This window comes from Mesoplodon bidens (assembly GCF_964165515.1).
Source record: "Mesoplodon bidens genome assembly, chromosome: 20".
Classification (NCBI taxonomy): Eukaryota; Metazoa; Chordata; class Mammalia; order Artiodactyla; family Ziphiidae; genus Mesoplodon; species Mesoplodon bidens.
The window spans coordinates 28,552,702-28,575,488 of record NC_138181.1 but is presented as its reverse complement, the minus strand read 5'-3'; the positions used below and the strand labels follow the sequence as shown (position 1 = coordinate 28,575,488).

General features: G+C 41.7%; 2 protein-coding genes across 12 annotated transcripts in view; one reads left to right on the top strand and one right to left on the bottom strand.

Moving 5' to 3' along the window:
* PRIMPOL (primase and DNA directed polymerase) overlaps positions 1–15,681 on the top strand; it is a 60,789-nt gene extending 45,108 nt beyond the window's left edge. For 7 of the 8 annotated variants that reach the window (XM_081220988.1, XM_081220991.1, XM_081220990.1 and 4 more), the window contains one exon: positions 15,302–15,681. In XM_081220988.1, coding sequence (XP_081077114.1) covers positions 15,302–15,588 — 287 coding nt within the window. In that variant the 3' untranslated portion in view covers positions 15,589–15,681. Of the gene's footprint in view, positions 1–595; positions 3,420–15,301 lie in introns of those variants that run through there. The other variant, XM_081220993.1, reaches the window with a different exon arrangement.
* The window catches only part of CENPU (centromere protein U), a 33,227-nt gene that overhangs the window by 4,718 nt on the left and 5,722 nt on the right, over positions 1–22,787 (bottom strand). For 3 of the 4 annotated variants that reach the window (XR_014014111.1, XR_014014112.1, XM_081220998.1), the window contains exons 4-12: positions 18,596–18,701; positions 14,601–14,661; positions 13,915–14,148; positions 10,153–10,219; positions 8,884–8,992; positions 7,035–7,113; positions 6,761–6,808; positions 5,589–5,650; positions 3,432–3,588 (exon numbers count right to left, since the gene is read on the bottom strand). Coding sequence is in view for 2 of the 4 variants with exons in the window: in XM_081220998.1 (XP_081077124.1) it covers positions 3,432–3,588; positions 5,589–5,650; positions 6,761–6,808; positions 7,035–7,113; positions 8,884–8,992; positions 10,153–10,219; positions 13,915–14,148; positions 14,601–14,661; positions 18,596–18,701 (923 nt within the window). In the remaining 2 variants the exon portion in view is untranslated. The remainder of the gene's footprint in view (positions 1–3,431; positions 3,589–5,588; positions 5,651–6,760; positions 6,809–7,034; positions 7,114–8,883; positions 8,993–10,152; positions 10,220–13,914; positions 14,149–14,600; positions 14,662–18,595; positions 18,702–22,787) is intronic. The other variant, XM_081220999.1, reaches the window with a different exon arrangement.

Sequence of the window (22,787 nt, the reverse complement as noted above, 5' to 3'; positions counted from 1 at the left end):
AGTCATGTATTCCAAACAAGGCAGTCACTAAGTCTCAGTTCTCATCAAAGTTATAATGTTCAAATTCAACCAATGCCATTGTTAATTTCTTCTACTAACCAAAATCCCCAACTCCAAATAAGCTTTAGACCAGTTGGGTACTGTCAAAAAAATTTAAAAACATTCTATTTCCAGATCTCTAATATACTGATTATAAACAAATCTTTATTTTCCTGAGCCTAACTTTTAGATCAGTATCAAAACTTTGAAGTTGAATTTGGAAGTGAAGAATAAGATATATGTATACATTATATATTTGTATATCATAATTTTATATAAAATATACAAATTTTTCCTATAATTTAAATATTTCTATTAATCTGAGTTGGTTATAACAGTAGAAAGTCTGCAGCAAAAATCAGAACTACAAAGTTTACTAAAACTGAACCAAGCAAGAAACAGGAAATATGAACAGACCAATTACTAGTTACTGAAATTGAATCAGTAATTTAAAATCCCCCAACAACCAAAAGTCCAGCACCAGATGGCTTCACAGGTGAATTTTACCAAACATTTAGAGATGAGCTAATACCTATCCTTCTGAAACTATTTGCAGAGGAAGGAATACTTCCGAACTCATTCTGTGAGGCCACCATCACCCTGATACCAAAACCAAAGATATCTCAAAAAAGTATCACTGATGAACACAGATGCAAAAATCCTCAATAAAATCTAGCAAACCAAATCCAACAATACATTATGAAAAGAATCACACACTATGATCAAGTGGGACTCATTTCAGGGATATAAGGATTTTTCTATATCTACAAATTAATGTGATATACCTCACTAACAAACTGAAGAATAAAAATCTCAGTAGATGCAAAAGAGCTTTTGATAAAATGCAACATCCATTTTTGATAAAAACTCTCCAGAAAGTGGGCATAGAGGGAACGTGCCTCAACATAATAGAGGCCATATATGACAAACCCAAATCTAACACCATACTCAATGGTGAAAAGCTGAAAGCATTCCCTCTAAGATCAAGAACAAGACAAGGATGCCCACGCTTGCCACTTTTATTCAACGTAGTTTTGGAAGTCCTAGTTACAGCAATCAGAAGAAAAAAGAAAACGAATCCAAACTGGAACAGAAGTAAAACTGTCACTGTTTGCAAATGACATGATACTACACATAGAAAATCCTAAAGACGCTACCAGGAAACTACTAGAGCTCATCAATGAATTTGGTTAAGTTGCAGGATACAAAATTAATATACAGAAACCTGTTGCATTTCTGTACACTATGAAATACAAAGAGAAATTAAGGAAACAATCCCATTTATCATCACATCAAGAAGAATAAAATACCTAGGAATAAACCTACCTAAGGAGGCAAAAGACCTGTACTCTGAAAACTAAGATGCTGATAAAAGAAACTGAAGAGGACACAGATGGAAAGATATACCCGGTTCTATACCGGATACTATAAAACTCTTTATAGTATAGTATTTATAGAGGATAACATAGGCAGAACACTTTGACATAAATTGCAGTGACATCTTTTTGAATCCACCTCCTAGAGTAATGAAAATTTAAAAAATAAACAAATGGGATGTAATTAAACTGAAAAGGTTTTGCACAACAAAGGAAATCATGAACAAAATGAAAAGACAACCCACAGAATGGGAGAAAATATTTGCAAACAAAGCGACCAACAAGGTATTAATTTCCAAAATATACAAACAGCTCAATATCAAAAAAACAACCCAATCAAAAAACGGGCATAAGATCTAAATAGACATTTCTCCGAAGATGACATACAGATGGTCAAAAAGCACATGCAAAGATGCTCAACATTGCTAATTATAGAAATGCAAATTAAAACTACAATGAGGTGTCCCCTCACACCGGTCAGAATGCATCATCAAATAGTCTACAAACAACAAATGCTGGAGAGGGTGTGGACAAAAGGGAACCTTCCTACATGGTTGGTGGGAATGTAAATTGGTACAGCCACTATGGAGAACAGTATGGAGGTTCCTTCAAAAACTAAAAATAGAACTACCAAGTTATCCAGCAATTTCACTCCTGGGCATATATCTGAAGAAAACCGTAGGGCTTCCCTGGTGGCACAGTGGTTAAGAATCCGCCTGCCAATGCAGAGGACACGGGTTCGAGCCCTGGTCTGGGAAGATCCCACATGCTGCAGAGCAACTAAGCCCGTGCGCCACAACTACTGCGCCTGCATGCCACAACTACTGAAGCCCGCGCGCCTAGAGCCCGTGCTCCGCAACAAGAGAAGCCACAGCAATGAGAAGCCCGCACACTGCAACTAGGGAAAGCCCGTGTGCTGCAGTGAAGACCCAGTGCAGCCAAAAATTAATTTAAAAAAAATACCATAATTTGAAAAGATACCCTAGTGTTCACTGCAGCACTATTTACAATAGCCAAGACATGGAAGCAACCTAAATGTCCATTTACAGAGGAATGGATAAAGACGTGGTATATATGGAATATATAGACCTGTCCAAAGGAATATTACTCAGCCATAAAAAATGAATGCCATTTGCAGCAACATGGATGGACCCAGAGATTATCATACTGAGCGAAGTAACTCAGAGAAAGACAAATGTCATATAATATCACTTACATGTGGAATCTAGAAAAATTATACAAATGAACTTATTAACAAAACAGACTCACAGACTTCAAAAACAAACTTACGGTTACGAAAGGGGAAAGATGTGGTGGGAAGGGATAATTAGGAGTTTGGGATTAACATATACATACTACTATATATAAACAACAAGGACCTACTATATAACACAGGAACTATATTCAATGTTTTGTAATAACATATAATAGAAAAAGAATCTGAAAAAGATTCTTATATACATATATGTGTATAACTGAATCATTTTGCTGTACACCTGAATCATTGTAAATCAACTATACTTCAATAAAAAAAATTTGCCACATTTTCTCCTACTACATGCCTTTTTAATATTTCTCAACTTCTAAAATTACACCTACCATTTATATGGGATAATGGCTAGTTTTTCAGATACAAAAGATACTAAAAGTATGGGCTGAACAAAGAACAAGAGGTTGGTCTTTATAACATGTATGAGTAGTCTTACGTTGATGACAATTATAGTAATAAAGCATAGCTGTTCACTTGAGATTTGTACACAGAGGATACACTTCCCTTAAAGAAATTCAGTTCTCTGAAGCTTAAGTATAACACCTTAGTAAAATCAATGTTTCTGGATTTTTCTTTACTCCTCTGGCCTAAATTAATTAGCAAGAAATGGTGATAACAAATTTTCACCAATTTATAGTGATGCTTTTTGGGTAGACACCAACGCTGCCTCTCCATAGCTCTTGTACTGTAGCATGCAAATGCCCTGTATCTTCTGAAGCATAGTGAAAAGTGAAAACTGAAGTTACCGTTTCCTTTACATTTGGTTCTTTCTCTTGAATATCTGAATAATCTTGATGAAGCTGTTTTAAATCAGACAAGAAATATGCTGCATTCATAAGGGAAGCTTTTCTCTCCTTAAGTTCATCATACTTTACTTGTAGTTGTGTCAGCTCTGGCTCTAACCTAAAACAAAAAAAAAATTTTTCCCGAAAATAAATGACATAAAGTATAACAACAGCCTAATAAGGTAGATGAGATGGAGTATGTCAGGGTGCTGAGTGAAGCTTTAAAAAAGCAGGGAAGGTGGCCTAGGTGGTCCAAGGTATCTTTGGCTCTGAAATTACAAACGTGAACGACTCTGGACTCAACACACAGAAAAGACTCTGAGACGTGATGCACAACGAGTGCTCAGCAAAGAAGCCCACGCACGAGGATGCCTGTTAGGTCCTAAAATTCATCGAGTCGTTTGTAAGGTCTTGGGAACTACTGAATTAAAACATATACTTGGGTAAAGATTTTAGCGCCCCAGGTGGCAGTAGACAGGCAGTGCAGTTTAGCAGTAAAAGTGGACAAAAAGCCTTCCCTATGCCCCTTCCTCTTGCTGAAATTTTGTCCATTTCCAAGGTCTAAGAAAACCAGTGGAAAAACTCTCTCAGTGCCTGGAGGAAACGTGTGACCTTGAGCAACCTGCTCTCTCTCTCAGTAGCTTATTAGTTTCTTAACCTATAAAATAAAAAGGGATAACTTGGATTTTCTGGACCAATTTATAAAAGAATGGGGAGAGGCTACCATCTTTTATTCTCACAAATGAAGATATAAAAAAACAACTATGCTCTGATATCCTTTTACAAAAGAAAAGTCCTCATAACAGTTCCGTACACTGAACAAGTGCTGCATTCTGGAAAACTCACTGTGCCATCTGGGTTGTGGGCAGGAGTGCTTGATTCGGAGCCAGTTGGCAGACACCAGGCGGGTGGCTGAGGGTCAGTTACTGCCCTGTGCCTTAGGTCTTTCACATGTAAAGTTACAATAATGACATACATTTTTCTCTTTCTGTGCCTTTTCAAAATGCTATACTTCTCAACTTCTAAAATTCTATCTAGAAAAGGAACAGTAGATCTCAAAGACAGATGAGTCTTCTGTAGTTGTCTTATATGGCCAAATAACCTACCTCACGGGGTTACAGCGATGAGTTAGTATGTAAAACATTTATAGGACGGTGCCCAGCACACACAGCTAACACCTTAAAAAGCTTCCTCTCATTATCTTTCTTATTTTGGCCTGGGCCAATGAAAGCTTTAGCATGGGCCAGCAGCACCTGTCCATACACCAGATTTGGAAACCAAAGGCCTAGACATCCAATTTTTACCACTTCTAAACTTCTGTGGCCATCTCATCTTTAAAACTTAGTACTTTTTCTAGCTATTTTAAACTCCTTAAGAGCAGAGAGCATATCTGACACTGCTTATTCTGCTGCTGCTTTACTACCAACCCTCCAGTTCACACAGCAGCCCTGTCTGTATGGAAGACCACCAAAAAATACTAGTTGGTTGACCAGCTGACGGATTGTGCTCCAGTCTTCCTAACCAGACCATGGAGGTGGCCCTGGTGGAAAGTGTCCTGGCCCAACACTTGGGAATGGACCCACACGAGTGCCATGCCAAGCTATACCTTTCAACAAGATTCACAAAAACTGTTAACACTTAATACAAAACTTACGGTATCCCAGTCTCCGTGAGGCACTTTCTGTATATTTATTCATTTAAATCTCACAACACCCTGTGAGGTATAGTTATCGTTGTGCTCATCTACAAATGAGGGAACTGAGGCACTGAGAGGTTAAGTAACCTGCCCAAGGTTGCACAGCCAGTAAGTGGCAGAGCCTAGACTCAAAGCCAGGCAGTCTGGTTCTAGATGGAGTCTGTGCATGCACTAAGTCTCTAATTCGGCTGCCTCTCGGGCCAGAACTGAGCGCTCTCATGGGGGTACGGGCCACTGCTGAATTCCCCTCTGCTCACAGCTTCTCCACTTGGCAGCAAAGCCTGCCTTCACTGAGCTTCCAAGCTCAGAGAAACCTGAGGTTTAAACGCAGCACAGCAGCAAGTTTTACAACAAAGCTTCGCATGGCGTATCATGATTAAATCCTTGTTAAGTTCTCAAAGAGGATTTTGATATTATCTTACCGAAGCAGTTCATCCTGGACTTCAATCAGATGTTGCCTTTTCTTTTCGATATCTGAGATCATCTAAGTAATACAACAGTTAGTTAAATTAATTTTGTAAATATTTGAGCACTGCCTTGTACACTGTATTGGAAATATAGTGCGAAACAAGACAAACCCCATTCTTACCATCATGGAACTTTGGTCTAATAGGGAAGATAGATATTACATACAAACAGGATGTAATTACAACATGTGATACATGCTATGAAGGGAAAGAACAGGGAACTCTGAAAAAGAACAGGGGTATCCAGTTGAGGACTAATTAAAGAGGAACTGGGGTCAGAGCTTTACTACCCTGTGAGCTATAAAGTAAGGAGTTTCCATTTTATCTAGGTACACTAGAAAAATATTGAAGCAGGGGAGTGTCATGACACAATTTGTATTTTAAACAGGACATTTCAGTATAATACACTGTATTATCTCAACTGTCACTTTTAGTGACTACCTCATATTCCACTGCTGGACATTGAGACTACTCCTGCTTGCTTATAAGAAATGCAGAATTGAGCAACAGGAGATTAAAACTGAAAAACGACAAAGGCTTATAATCACCAGAAGGAAAAATGTGTACATTTCAAATCCATTTGTTATAAATGTAGAGGGGGAGCTGTGCTTCTACACGTAGGTTCATGCAAGTTTGGAGCTAGAACATCGGATGTCAGGTGGTCCAACTACAAACAGACGGGCAAGGAGGGCCTCGTGTTTCCTTTTGCAAACCTAGTGGCACACAGTGCATTGAGGGAGCAGAACCAGGACGAGAAAGGAGGCCTCCTGACCCTTAACCCAGGATTCTCCCCAGGCTGCCCTTTTACCTGAGACCTAAGACAGTTCTTTAGCCTAAAAGGTTTTTGACATACACAGCAGTGACAAATATACATTACTTAATACTTATCCATATAAGTGGCTACTTTGGGCTTGAGAGCCATTTTTAGGCTAACAAGGATCCCCAGTTCCTCAGCTTGCAGGATACTCATCTGATCGATCACCAGATCAACCAAAGAAAAGCCTGACTAAAGAGATAAAAGATCTTATACAAACTCTCAAGGTCGTAAAACCCAGAGTCAGGTCTTTACTTAACTCTACATATGTGCATGTTCTACAGGACTGTTTCTAATCACATAAGTGAGTTACCTTAGTGTTCTTCCTTCTCAGAGTTTTCAACATCTGGACTTCTTTAAGCTACACAAAACAAAAAATAAATATTCGCCTGCATTTTCCACAGTTAACTGTTTTATCAGTTTACAATATAACCACATCTAGTTTAAAAACAACATGTGAAATAGGTATAGTTCTAATGAGTTCTTTACCACATTGCCAGCAAATGCAAGCTTTTCTAAGATAACAGTATGCTGCTCAGGATTAATAAAAAATATCCAGACCAACAAATTTATGTCAGTGAACTTACCATTTTGATGAGTTCTTCTTTCAAATTAGAATGAAATTTGTTGATGGCTTCCTTACAAATTCTAGAGTCTGTTTTTTGTCTATAGCAGGATAAAGAAAGTTAAACTTAGGTATTACATAAAGGATTTTGAAAGGTGTGTTGCATTTGTTTAGCACACCCATAGACACACACACTGTTTGGTACATGCCCTTTTGAATATCTAAGATGGCATGGTCAGCTTGCAGCCCTTTCTCAGATTAAAAAAAAATACTGGAAACATCTCAACAAACAAAAAGAAGAGGAAATATTTCCCCCAAACCCTCATGTATGTGGTCAGCACTCCCTGACACTGGCCACATCCACAGGTGACACTAAGCCATGTAGAAAGCAATGTTTACAGCCAATCTCCGTCTTTTTCTGCTGCCTGATCCAGTGACCAGCAGACTCTAGTGCCTTCCTTCCTCCCTCCCTGCTATAACTGGAGAAATAACTGTATAACACATCTGGACTAACCAATGAGTAAGTAGCCAGAAGCCTGCCATTCAGTTCTGCAAAAACTATAAAGCTGACCCAAAACTGGCTCAGGTCCCTGTCATCAGGGACAAAAGAGCCCAGTCTCCCGTCTGGCTCACTCTGGCTGGACACAGACCCACAACGACTGTGCAGGAGCAGCGCACACACTGCCAGGGCGGCAGCCAGCCCACTCTGCCTCGGCACGGTGCACCACTATGAAGTGTGCTTTTAATCGAAAATAAATCTCGTGTGACAGTTTATCTTATAGTTATTTTTATCTTGGGGCAAATCCATGAGGAAAGGTCACCCAGCATAAGGGGACTAAGCCCACGGCCTAATTCTTCAGAAGCTAAGCATCACATAAGAGAAGGCCTACACATCTGAATACAGATTTTTGAAGTTTTCATCAAAAAAATGGAGTATTTCTAGTGACATCAGAAGATGGTGGAATAGGAAACCCCACAGGGAAACCAACTTAACAACTACCTACAGCCCAAAAAGCCTTTATGAGAACCCCAGAAACCAGTTGAGAAGTTGCAGTACCCTGGCAAGTTCAAAGTCAAGAAATATTCAATCTAAAAGAGCAATTTTAGGGCTTCCCTGGTGGCGCAGTGGTTAAGAATCCGCCTGCCAATGCAGGGGACACGGGTTCGAGCCCTGGTCCAGGAAGATCCCACGTGCCGTGGAGCAACTAAGCCTGTGCGCCACAACTACTGAGCCTGCGCTCTAGAACCCGCGAGCCACAACTACTGAGCCCACGTGCCACAACTACTGAAGCCCCTGTGCCTAGAGCCCACGCACCGCAACGAAGAGTAGCCCCTGCTTGCCGCAACCAGAGAAAGCCTGCGCACAGCAACAAAGACCCAACACAGCCAAAAATAAAATAAATAAATAAAAGCAATTTTAAACATGATGTCTTAATAAAATAATCTCTCTATATAAATAGCATAAATTGATAGAAGTACCAGGAAAAACGTGAGTAATACTGATTCTACATAGATCCAATAATTAGAGATTCTACATAGAACCACTAATTAGAGCTTTCCCACAGATTACGTGCCAGGCCATAAAGGAAGCCTCAGTATTTCAAAAATAGCTATCACCAGTCCATGAAATTTGACCATAACTATGTAAGATGGAAGGTTAATACAAAAATATAAATTAAAAAGTCATATTTGGACATACAAAAACATACTACTTAATAATTCACAGGCTTGAAAAAAATCATAATGGAAGTTTAAAAATATGTAAAACAGTGATAATGAAAATTCTACATATCAGAAGCTGTGGAGTGAGTAGAAGTGCTATTTCAAGGGAAATTTATTAGGCACATATATCACAATATCAAAAGACTTACGTATACTCTAGGAGGATGTTCTCAAATGCAGACAAAACGACATCTAACTCCATGATGTCACTGGTTTTCTTTTCTTTTAAACACCAAATAGGTACACAGTCGGAGGTATCTAAAACATTAGGATAAGTCAATTTAAAATACTGATTATCAACAGTTTAGCTCTAGGTCCAGGGTTCTGAAAGCCTACAATGAAAGTAGTTCCACCAAATTGCTAAAAATAGCGAGAGCTTTTGAAGCACATGGGAGGAGACATGCTCACTTCTTCCTCTCCCGGTCAGTCTCACAAACCCGTCTGTACCTCACCCTCCAACTGCCGTCTGCTTGGTTCTCCCCTTTCTGCTGAAGCGGCCTAAAGCGCTGCTGCCTTTTCATTACCTTGCTGAGTCCTTACTTAACAGTCTGCTCTTACCTAACACTACTGGTGACTGAGATCTTCTCTGTTAACTACATTTTCATAGTTTTAATCTACCTGAGAGGCCACTTCTAGGACACATAAAGGTTACTGAGTGTATTGATTCAGATAGCTGTAGGAATATAATAAGAGATTAACTAAACTATGGTACATTTGTGAGCAAAATATTATACATTCAGTAAAATGGTATTGTAGAATATTTAATGACAAGGACTTGAGCCCACTTAGTGTGAGAAAAGCTCAGTAAAAGAATTGAAGAGTAAAGACCAAAAAACATGGTAGTTATTTTGGGGTGATGGAATTGTAGGTGATTTTATCTTTCTTTCCATACCTTTGAAATTTTCCAAAATAAGCATTTTTATAATAAGAAAAATATAAAACTTATCTTTTAAAAGAACTGAAGGAAAGAGAAAATGCTTTATTTTCCTCCCATTTTCCAATAAACTGTCAATAAAAAATGATGCAAAATAACATGGATGAATCTCAAAGTTATGCTGAGTGAAAGAAGCCTTCTATAATAGAGTACATACTATGTTGTATGAAAAGAGTATATACTATGTTATGAAAAATTAAAATAGATTAATGAATAGGCGCTAAAGCAAGTATAATAAATTTTGACAGTAAAATCTAGGTAGTGGGTATATGAATATATATTGTAAAATTCTTTCTCCTTTGTTGTATGTTGAAAATTTTCATGATAGATGTTGGGAAAATCAGTTATTCCAAAGTCACATATTTTTAACTTTTTAAAGTAACAATTTTATATACTTAAATTTACTACTTTATCAAATTAAGAAAAATATTTTAAAAAAAGAAATTCTTGAATGATTGACTATGTATAAAACACTATTGTATACCCAAGTCTGTGGCTTCACTTCTTGGTTTCTTCCTTTTGCCACGAAACATCTTCTTTTTCTGAGCTTTCTTAAAAAAAACAAAAAAAACCACAGCAAAGATTTTTATTTAAGAGGAGTTTCTCTTAAAACAAGAATTAAGACAGTATTATCAGACACTGTCAATATTTTAGCTACAATTCTCATTTTGTTCTAAGTTAATGGTTAATTATATAAATTATCTAAATTAATATAAGGAAATGCTGAAAAAAATTAAACCACCTCAAAATAAAAAGTAATTAAAACTTTCAGTTGGCTTGTAACAGTGGGTGCCTTGGAGGAAACTGAACTTTTATTATTTAAGATAATAATGTGTGGGGCTTCCCTGGTGGCGCAGTGGTTGGGAGTCCGCCTGCCGATGCAGGGGACACGGGTTCGTGCCCCGGTCCGGGAGGATCCCACATGCTGCGAAGCGGCTGGGCCCGTGAGCCATGGCCGCTGAGCCTGCGCGTCTGGAGCCTGTGCTCCACAACGGGAGAGGCCACAACAGTGAGAGGCCCGCGTACCGCAAAAAAGAGAAAAAAAAAAAAAAAAAGATAATAATGTGTGGAATCAGCTCAATTTCTGCTCCAAGCTAAGAGGAAGTAACAGCTTCTGAACTAGCTGTCTTGCCATAAACAGCCATAAAGTGGGGAGAGGGGTGGCACCTTCATTCAGGCACTGGACAACAGGCAAAACAAGCCTGAGAGACTCAGAAGGTGGACTCTGGCTGCCTGCCTTCCCGCACGCCTGGGGACAGCTGAGACCGCAGCACAGCAGGCCCAGTCCCAGCAGAGTGGTAACCCTCGTCCGCGGGAGGCAGAGGCCTGCAGTAAGCTGCTCAGGGAGAAGAGCCCAGGTCTTGGGTGCGGGTCCCCGACAGCCCCTGACCGCCTACTCCACATGCGCATGAGGCTGCAGAGAGTATACTGGGACGTGGCTGTCGTGGGATTAAGAAGGTAACAGGTAATAACAGACAGGAAATTCTGGGGGAGATCAGATGGAGAAAATGCAGAGACCTCATTAACAACTAGTTAACAGATGTCTATCCAGCTGAGCTTGGGGAGAGACCACAAGTTAGGGCTAAGAACGGTACCCTAGATCATGCAATATCAAACAGGGTGAAACTGTTCCCAAGGGGGCAGGCCAGAAACCCTCAGATAGTACAATGGTTTGTGACTCTCCTAAGTACCTAGTATATACACAATATATTTATGATATTACAATTTAACTGCGGGGGATGGTTAGGAGGAAAAATGTCTAAAAAGGCTTCTTAGGGAGGACAGCAATGGAAGAGGGTTGAGAAGCACTGCTCTAGAGAAAGGCCTACCCTAGACTCACCCTAACAAAGCCTAAAACCAGTCTCTGGCCAGATTCACCAGGGAGACAGAGACGGGAGGGTGTGGTAAGCAAGATCCCCAATGACTTGGACAATTCCCTCCCCTTGAGTGTGGGTGGCTCCTGTGAATATGATGGGATGGTCACTCCCTTGATTAGGTTACGTTTCATAAGAGACCACTGCAGCAGACTGGAAAGATCCTCTGGCTAGCTCTGAAGATGTCAGCTGCCATGCTGTGAGAGGGCCATGTGACCAGGACCTAAGGGCAGAGAGTGACCCGGCTTTAACCACAGAGAAAACAAGAACCTCAGGCCTACAACGGCAAGGATCAGAATTCTACCAACAGCTTGCATGATCTTAGATGGGGACCCTGGGCCTTGGATGAGATTTCAGTCCTGGCTGGCACCTTGACTCCAGCCTCTGAGACCCCGAGCAGGGAATCCAGCTAAGGTGAGCCTGGACTTCTGACCTATAGAAACTGTGAGGTATAAATGTATGTTGTTTGAAGTCACAAAATTTGTGGTATTTTGTTATGCAGCTACTGAAAACTATTACAGAGGTTGAGTCCCACTGAGTTACAGAGGCTTGGAAGACACCTTAGGCTTTCCACAGATTGACTCTAACGAAGGATAAACCACACTACAGAAGTTCAGGATGATCAGCCAATAATTAAGATGCCTATTAGAATGGAAGGCAGCATTCAGAAGAAAACACAACTCAAAGTCTCAACAACCTATCAACAATGTGCAATACACAAAAAGTACCAGGTTAAAAATGTTATACAAAAAATGTAACCTATAGTCAAGACAGACAAAGTACTCAAAAGAAGCTGACCCTGAGACAGCCCAGATAGTCATCCCTCAATATCCAAGGAAGATGGTTCCCGGATCCCCCATGGATACCCAAATCCGCTGATGTTCAAAGTCCCTTTTATAAAATGGTGTAGTATTTGCATGTAACCTATATACATCCTCCTATAAACTTTAAATCATCTCTAGATTACTTACAATACCTAATATACAAATACTGTGAAAATAGTTGCTGGTGCCTGGCAAATTCAACTTTTGCATTTTTGGAACTTTATGGAATTTTTTGTCGAATTTTTCCTATCAGCGGTTGGTTGAATCTATGGATGTGGAACCTGCAGATACAGAGGGCTGACTCTACCTGACTGAGAAAACAAAGACCTTAGAGCAGCTGTTATAAATATGTCCAAAGAAGGAAATGATGGTCTTAATGATTATGCAGATAGGGAATCTCAGCCAAGAAGTAGAAACTATGGGGAAAAAAAAAAAAAAAGGAAATTCTAGAACCCAAAAGCACGCTACTAAAAAGGAAAAGTCACTGGGTGATGTTTTATTTCCTGTGGCTGCTATAATAAACGACCACAGCTTCGTGGCTTAAAACAACAGAAATGTCTTCTCCCACAGTTCTGGAGTTCAGAAGCCTGAAATCCATTTCAGTGGGCCAAAATGAAGGTGCCGGCATATTATGACATATTAAAAGCTTGACTAAAAGATATTATATATTGATATGTCAAGAATCTTAAAATAGGGACTTCCCTGGTGGCACAGTGGTTGAGGGTCTGCCTGCCGGTGCAGGGAACACAGGTTCAAGCCCTGGTCTGGGAGGGTCCCATGTGCTGCAGAGCAGCTGAGCCCATGTGCCACGACTGCTGGACCTGCGCCCTGGAGCCCGCGAGCCACAGCTGCTGGGCCTGCGCTCCATAACTATTGAGACCCGTGTGCCTGGAGCCTGTGCTCTGCAACGGGAGAGGCCGCCACAGTGAGAAGCCCGAGCACTGCAACAAAGAGTAGCCCCTGCTCACCGCAACTGGAGAAAGCCCGCGCGCAGCAACGAAGACCTAATGCACCCAGTAAATAAATAAACTTATTTAAAAAAAAAAAAAGAATCTTAAGATTTCATATGACCCAGAAATCTTATCATAGCAATTTCTTCTAAGGAAATGATCAAGGATGTGCACAGAGATTTAGCTAGAAAAGAAAATCATCAAAGCACTTACATTTTAAAAATTACAGTTGCTCAGTAGTAAGAGATTAAACTATGGCACGTTCATGAATGAAATGTCATGCATTTATTAAAATGGTATGTAGAATACTTAATGAGAAGGATATGGTTCCACTTAGGGTGAGAAAAGCTCAATAAAGAAGAGTATAGACCAAAAAATGTGGTGGTTATTTTATTTTTGGGGTGATGGAATTATAGGTGATTTTATCTGCTTTTCCATACCTTCCAAATTTTCTAAATAAACTTATTTTTATAATAAGAAAAGGGTAAAACTTATCTTTTAAAAGAAGTGAAGGAAAAAGAGAAAATGCTTTGTTTTCCTCCTAGACATTTTCTATCAACATTTTTTCTCTCCAAGGGGATAGCAGACACTCTCCTACCAGTTGACTTTCTGTTTCCAGGGTCTCTTCTTCAACAGAGGGCTTGGCACCAAGGGGTCCCACCTTTTTAAGCGTGACCAATTCAGCTGGTTTCTCTGAAGGTTCTGAAGATGCTGTAGCTGAAACAGCTTCATGTTGTGTACTTATGTTCTCTGCTGGTTTAACTTTTCTCGTTACATCACTTTCTTCAGTGCTTTCAGATTCATCACTAATGGGCTTGAGTTTTCTTCCTGGCTATGTCAAGAAAACAGCATTACTGTTTTGAAAGTACAGATGCTTACCATTCCTATTGTATTAGATAACCATGAAGCCCACATTTCTTATCTCTAAACTTCAAGACTGAACATAATAGGAAGATGGCAACACGATTTAGCGGATAGGACGGGAAACCTTGACTAAAGGGCTCCAAGCAGGCGCTCCCAGCAAACCACTCTGCCTTTGTAAACCACCATCTAAACACATTACACGAACACGATGAAAACTGACAAGGTACACAGAGAGTTGAGATCTCTGTAATGAAAAACACTTCAGATATAAAAATATTTCATTTTTATTAAAAAAAATCTTCTAAAACATTATATACTCTTTATGAAAAATGTTGCTACAGAACATTTTCTCTATTTGCATCCAACTTGACTGGATATGAAATATCTTACAATTTAAGATAGGAGAACACGCCTACATACCTTTTTTGCACTAATTTTTACAGACTCATTTTCACTTGCTTCAACGTCAGAAGTGTCCGAACTGTATCAAAGAACAAACCATCAATATCTTGCACACATTTCATTTTTATTGACATATGTCTTCTAAAAGTTGCTCCCCCAACACAAAAACGAGCTCAATTTATAAGGAGATTTCCCACCTGTCACGGGTGGGCCTGCCACCTTCCCAGATTTACTGGTCATCTCCCACACCTTCCCACACCCAGGCCACATCAGTTTAGTGCTGGCAGGCAAGTAAGTGTCCCATAACTGCAGTACCTCATGGCCCTGTCTGAGAACCGCTCTTTTCTCCCCGTCACCACTCCCAGGTGTACGGGCCATCATCTGTACTAATCCACAGACACTAGGCCCATGCTCAGGGGACGGAAAAGAGAATACCTTCTTTCATCCTTTGAAAAGGAAAAAATAACCCTAAACTTCTGATGAGAGTTCTTTCATTTTTTTCATTCAATTCAACAAACATTTATTTAACACCAACCTCAAAATGCAAGTACAAGGAATAAAATGACTTGAAAAATGAGGAGGCTTCCTTTAATGGGTTCACTGACTAGCAGGAAGGCCAAAGACAGTGAGTGCAGAGGAGATGTGGAGAAATGGCTGGGGAATCAGCAAACACATCATGGTTATGAGACTTGAGATGACTTTTGAGAACACTTTTCCAGGCAAAGAAACAAAGGGAATGGGATTTAAGGAAGAAGGAAAAGTAAACATAAAAGCACCATTCGACGTACGGGAAATCAGAGTACAGAGCGAATGTCTTGCTAAAGAGAAGCTAACACTAGGGAAGAAGCCAAAGGCTAGGACCGGGGAGGCACCGAGGCGGCCAGAGGCGTCCTGCTCAGACCTGCCTTGCTTGGGTGCTGCGCCAGGGCGACCCTCGCGTGGCGGCCACTGCTGCCCGGCCTTCCCTTCAGAGCTGCCCACCACCTGGGGTCGGCCAGAGCTGTGAGAGCTGCGCTGCAGTCTGAGGCCATCTCTGCTCAATCCGGATTCTTCCACCTCTAACTTTCCCTGATGTTGCTAATAAATCTCTTCAATTCTCTCACTGCCTCAGGTCTACTTACCCGAGGAGCCAGACAGACACAGGGGGCCCCCGTACCACGCCTACAGGTTGGGGGTGAGGGAGCTAAGGCCTCCATGCTAGACACACACACTGGAAGCGGGGGTGGTGGGGGTGGTGATCGCACAGACAAAGTGACCAGCAGCAGGGGCCTGAGCCGTGGCCACAGGGAGGCGGAGGGTGTACGCAGAGAAGCAGGTTCTCAAGGGAGTCACAGGCCAGAACAAAGGAGACCGGTCAGAGAACAGAAGGTACCAGGAATGGTTCCCAAACAGCTTTGTGGGGTGACTGGGTGACATCAGGACCCTCAAGCTAGAGGACACCAAAGGAGCTTGTTGATACCAGACGAGGGAGGAATGACGGAGCCTGGTTTCGGCTGTGTTGAGCCCGAGGTGCCTATAGGCATCTAGGGAAACGTGGCCAAGGTGCAGGACAGCCGGGGCCTTGGGAGGGGCTGGGCGAGAGGGAGACCTGGGGTCAGCGGCTTATGGGTCGTTAAAGCCACGAGAGGAATACGAGGAAGGGTGGAGAGGAGAGGGTGAGCGCAGACTTGCAGACACAGAAAGAGAGGAGAGCAGAGCTGGGAACAAAGAACCTGACAGCCCTGGGGGCCTGGCAGCTGATGCCGCCTGAGTCCTGGGGAACGCTGACGTGCGCGCCTCCCCGTGCATCCCTTCTGCCCAGACTTCCTTCTGTATCCATATATAAGCCCGGTCTAACCTACCCAAATAAAGTTTTTTGTCTGGACGTATCGCACCACCAAAACCAAGATTACCAAGGACGTCCACACTGTTAAACCAACCCCTGTGCTCAGCCTTTCCCCGACTGGCATTTGGTCCTCCTGAGGACACACACCTACTCGCCCCCCCGCCTCTCCTGAGCACAAGCCCTCTCCTGGCTTCCTTCTTTCCCCTCTGGCCACTGGTCCTCTCTCTGCTTTGCAAGCTCCTCCTCCACCTGGACAGATGCCAGGCTTTCCCGCAGGGTGGCCCCAGGTCCCCGCCTCCTCTCGGCCCACCGTCTCTCCCTGGGAGTGCTCACCCGTGCCTACACCTCCTGTACCAAACCACTTCAGTCTGAACTCCGGCTCAGCCCCTCCTGGGAGCGCCAGGCCAAAGTACACAGCAGTCTCTCTAACATCTCCACACCAAGTTCATGACCGCCTCAGGATGACAGGAGTACTCAATCTCCTAGGTAGCCCCATCCTACTCCATGGCACAATCTCAATCCACTTACACGACAGAAAGGCAGGAGTTGTCAATGACAAATAGGATTAATTGCACCCAGGTTTAGATGAAGTCACAGAAGTCAAGGAGAAAATGACCAACACTAGAAGAATGGAAAAAGGATACAAAGAGTGTGCAGAGAGAAATTCAAGGACTTGTAAAACATATAAGAGACGCTATTTAACTCAGTCATGAGAAAAATACAAACTAGAACTAGACAGACAGCATATCACACTGGCAAAACTCCAAGTCTGATACCATGCTGGTGGGAACGTGGCAGTAACTGAAAACTGCTAACATATTTCATGTGACTGAGGATTTCCCTTATAAACACATCCCACAGAAATATAGGCACATATGTGAAAAATACAGGCACGTGTGTGAAACGGCGTATGTGCCAGGTTACTGACTACAGCACTGCTGGTGACAGCAGAAGACTGGAAACAACCCAACTGCCTGTCCATCCAGGACTGGGGAAACAAACTACGGAAGATCCAAACTGTGGAAAACCTGCGACTGTGAACAGAAGAACGAGGAAGCTCCACATGCACTGATATGGAAAGACCTCCAAGATACAGAGTGGAAAAGCCAGGTAGCAAGGTATCCTGCGTTTTCGAAAAAGGTTAAAACTCTGTATTCTTACTCTGATGTGCACAAAGAAACTGTGAAAAGACATATAAGAAATTAATAGTGGGGGAGAGGGAAAAAGTGGATGCAGGAGCTGGATGATGGTGGAGAGGACGTAAAGACTATTGTTAACCTTTTTATATTTTTAAACCATGTGAATGTGTCACCTATTCAAAAATTCTTCTTGAAAAATTCCATTCACCATTTAAAATGGACTGTGTGGTTTTCCAAATATTTGGCTTTTGTTACCAATTTCCAATAACATCTCATAGAAAAACTGGAGTCTCCCAAATAACCAAGGACCATAAGTTTTCCCCAGTGCAGAGAACCTCAGAAAGATGTCCTCATCTAGATTTCTGCCCAAGTGGGATATTTGTTTTAAAAATACAGTTTTGTTACTTTCAAAATATAGTCAGTAACTAGAACTGACCTATTACCTAACAGAGGTCCTTAAGTCAAGGATTTGCTCTAGCTAATAATTTTTAGTTAGTACTACAGCTGCTGAAGAGTTCTTCATTATATGTGCTCTCGAGTTGCCCCTGGTGTCATTTTTACAGATTTTCCTGACTCAGGCCTCCACATAAATCTGAAAACTCAAACCAATGCAGCTTAGGGACCACGCAGCTGAAATGTACAACAGACTGCGTTTCCTTTGGGATTATCAGCTTCTCTTCCCTATTCCCACCCTGAACTAGAAAACATATCTTTTGTGACAATTAAGCATATTTGTAAATTAAAGGGACCTCTGAAAATCATCTAAAATTCTATGCTCCTAAAACCTTTCCCCTCCTCCTTTGTTTTACCTCAAAGCTAAACCACCTTCACTGGTAAGTTTTCTAGGATAATCAGGTGTCAGTTACAGTTCTTATAAGTAATGTCAATTATTGAAAAACTGCCTTTTCATGTCCCAGTCTTCTTGAGGGAAAACATAAGTTGGCTCAAAAGATCTTTAAAAAGTTTTGGTTTTATAAGCTTCTGTCTTAAAGAACGTCTCAGAAATCCCATTAACCAGGAGTAAACAGTTGCTTGAGATCCACCCATACCTTCTTTTTGCTTCCTTTCCTTGAGGAGTTGAGGGGAGAGATGACCCGCAGTGCTCGGAGAATTCTTCCTCATCAGCATATATAGCAGTGCTGTGTAAAGGAGGGTCTACAAAAGATTTTTTTAAAAAGGGCATTCAGAAGTCTGGCTGGCTGAGCAGTATTCAAGTTTGTTCCTTTACATTGGAGTATAAAGCAACCTGTGTTTAAATGGCTAACAAAATCAAAACCAATTACATATGCTACTTATGATCTCACACCTCAACAAGAAAAAATGTAAACCATTTCACCAATAAATACATGGATAGTTAAGCTATAACCTTACTGTCCTTATATATTACATGGAAACTTTTAAATGAGCTAAAAGATAAACAGGAGGTCTGACATTCTTTCCTCACCTGATGGAGCATCACACATCCACCTGGGAGACACAGCATGAACAATAAACTCAGAGGTGTGGAGGGCTTGCCCCACTCCTGCAACTCCATTACCCCACGGAGTGCCTGGCGCAGGGTGGGCACTCGACAGCTGTGGACGACGAGCCCTATAGGGAGGGACCCCAGTCCTTCCGCACTTCCCCTCCTCTCTCCTTTACTCTAGAGCCTTGAGCTAAGCATAAAAAGTTAACTGGAGGGCTTCCCTGGTGGCGCAGTGGTTGAGAGTCCGCCTGCCGACGCAGGGGACACGAGTTTGTGCCCTGGTCCGGGAGGATCCCACATACCGCGGAGCGGCTGAGCCCGTGAGCCATGGCCGCTGAGCCTGCACGTCTGGAGCCTGTGCTCCGCAACGGGAGAGGCCACAACAGTGAGAGGCCCAAGTACCGCAAAAAAAAAAAAAAAAAAAGTTAACTGGAATGGAGACTTGCCTGGTGGCGCAGTGGTTAAGAATCCGCCTGCTGATGCAGGGGACACGGGTTCAAGCCCTGATTCAGGAAGTTCCCCAATGCCGCGGAGCAACTAAGCCCGTGCACCACAACTACTGAGCCTGCGCCCTACAGCCCGCGAGCCACAACTACTGAAGCCCGTGCGCCTAGAGCCCGTGCTCCACAACAAGAGAAGCCACCCCACCACAACAAAGAGTAGCACCAACTAGAGAAAGCCTGAGCAGCAACGAAGACCCAACGCAGCCAAAACTAAAAAAAAAAAAAAAGTTAATTGGAATGAAGATAAAGGAGATAATGAGATAATGAAGATAATGGAGAAACGGAGATAAAGGAGACCACAGGGCCTTGGTGGGAGGATGCGCCTACCTGCTGAGGAAGAGGGGGGTCACAGGAGAGGCCTCGGCACCCTGGCCTGGGCTTGTGGCGGGGGAAGGAGGAGGCCAGCAGCGTGGAGCCAATGGCTGCAGGGGCGCCTGGTAAGGGCCAAGCACCCATCTCTTCACGCTCAGGCTTTAGCGTGCTGCACACATTTAAACGTTCTCACATTTAAACGTTTCAGCTGCTTATATAATGAACATAGCAACTGCACAATTTTAAAGTTAGTAATATACTTTGTATTGGCCTCAACTAGGCAAAGGGGTTTATTTACTTTACTACTGGGAATAACAAGGGAGAAAAAGAAAACTAGACCAATTTTTAATCTCCATATGTAACCAGTCACACAAGCTGTACTCTTACTACTCAACAATAAAAAGATAAATAACCTGATTTCAACCCAAGTAAAGGATGTGAACAGACACCTCTTCGAAGAAGATAAAGGCGTACCTCGTTTTATTGCACTTTGCTTTATTGCACTTTGCAGACACTGCATTTTTTACAAATTGAAGGCTTGTGGCAACCCTGCATTGTCAGATGATGATTAGCAATAAAGTACTTCTTAATTAAGGAATGTATATTGTTTTGTTACACATAATGCTATTGCACACTTAACAGATTACAGTGTAGTGTAAACATAACTTTTATACGCACTGGAAACCAAAGAATTCGTGACTCACTTTATTGCAATATTTGCTTTACTGCAGTGGTCTGGAACCGAACCCGCAGTATCTCCAAGGTGTGCCTGCATACAAATGGCCAATAAGTGCACCAAAAAGATGCTGAACATTAGTCATTAGGGGAATCCAACTCAAGACCACATTGAGATACTACCGCACATCCATGTGAATAGCTATTATCAAAAAAAACAGAGAACAAGTAATGGTGAGGATGTGGAGAAACTGGAATCCTTGTGCATTGCTAATGGTGCAACTGCAATTCCTCAAAAAAATTAAACCCAGAATTATCATATGATCCAGCAATTCCAGTTCCGGGCACATACACAAAAGAAGGGAAAGCCAGACTGGGACAGATATCTGTACACCTATGTTCACAGCTGCATTATTCAAAATAGTCAAAAGGTAGAAGCAACCCAAGTGTCCACTGACAGGTGACTGGATAAACAAAATGTGGTCTATACGTAAAATGTATACACTACACTGTTAAAAAGGAAGTTCTGACACATGCTACAACATGGATGAACTTTAAAGACGTAATGCTACATGAGAAAAAGGATACAAAAGTACAAATATTGTATGATTCCTCTCACACGAGTGGGCAAATTCATAGAAACAGAAAGCTAGAAAGAGGGGGCGGGGCGAGGTGCCATCGGCTGTTGGGCAGAGAGTTTCACTCAGGGGAGAGAAAGGACAAAGTCCTGGGGACGGATGGGGTGATGGCTGCACACGATGCACACACTTCACGCCACAGAACCAGACACTTCAAAATGATTAAAAGGGTTAATTTTATGTTATGTATATTTTACCACACAAACACAATGAGACACCATTTCATACCCATTAGGATGGCTAGAATCGAAAAGTCAGATAATAACAAGAGTTGATGAAGATGTGGAGAAACTGGAACCCTCATACATAGCCGGTGGGAATGCAAAGTGGTACAGCTGCCGTGTCAACATTTCCTCAAAACGCTGAAGCGGAATCACCACGTGACTGAGGTGTACAGGCGGCCCTCCATATCTGTGGGTTCTGCATCCACAGAGTCAACCGACCATGGACTGAAAATATTTGGGGAAAACAAATTCCAGAGAGTTCCAAAAAGCAAAACTTGAATTTGCTGCACACAGGCAACTACTTACATAGCATTTCTATCGTACTAGGTATTATAAGTAACCCAGAGATGACTGATAGCGAACGGGAGGATGTGCACAGGTTACACGCAAACACTATGCCATCTTCTGTTTGTATTTTGTTGATTTCCTGGCCACACCTCGCACCATGTGGGATCTCACCTCCCTGACCAGGGATTGAATCCGCACCTCCTGCATCGGCAGTGTGGAGTCTTAACCACTGGACCACCGGGGAAGCCTCCACTATGCCATTTTATATAAGGAACTTTAGCATCCTCGGACTACGGTATCCACGGGGGGTCCTGGAACCAATCTCACATGGATACTGAGGGATGACTACATTCCCAAGAGACATGAAAACACATGTCCATACAAAAAACTGGTACATGAATGTTCCCAGCAGGATAACTCATAATGGCCACAAAGTGGAAACAATGCAAGTGTACATCAACTGATGAATGGATAAAAAAATGAGGTCTATCCAATGGATTATTGAACTCTAAAAATTTTTAGGAATGAAGTACTTACACTACCACGTAGATGAACCCTGCAAATACTACACGAAATGGAAGAAGCAAGTCACATATGACCACATACACAGTGTATGATTCTATTTAAATGAAACGTCCAGGATAGGCAGAGCCATAGAGACAGGAAGTAGATTTATGGTTGCCAAGGGCTGAGAAGAAGAATAGGGAGTGATTACTTCTGGGCACGGAGTTTCTTTCTGGGGTGATTAAAACGTTCTGGAATAGAAAATGGTGATGGTTGTACAATTCTGTGACTATACTAAAAGTGAATTGAATTGTACACTTTAAAAGGGTGAATTTTATGGCAAGTGAATTACATCTCAATTTTTTAAATTATGATTTCTTTTAGATGAGTAGTTAAAACATTTTTATCAAGTCATAATAAAAGGGGTATTCTGGTAATGACTACTTTTCACCTTACAAAACGTACACTATTTTCTTTTATTAACAAAAATTAGACTAGAAATATTAGATGCCAAATTAAAAATACGTGAGAAGTTGTATGTTTTCAAAATTCCCTTAAAACTTATTCTGGCAAAAAATGTCTGATTACTGCTGTTCTAGATGTGGGCACACATGGCACACTCTGTATCATTT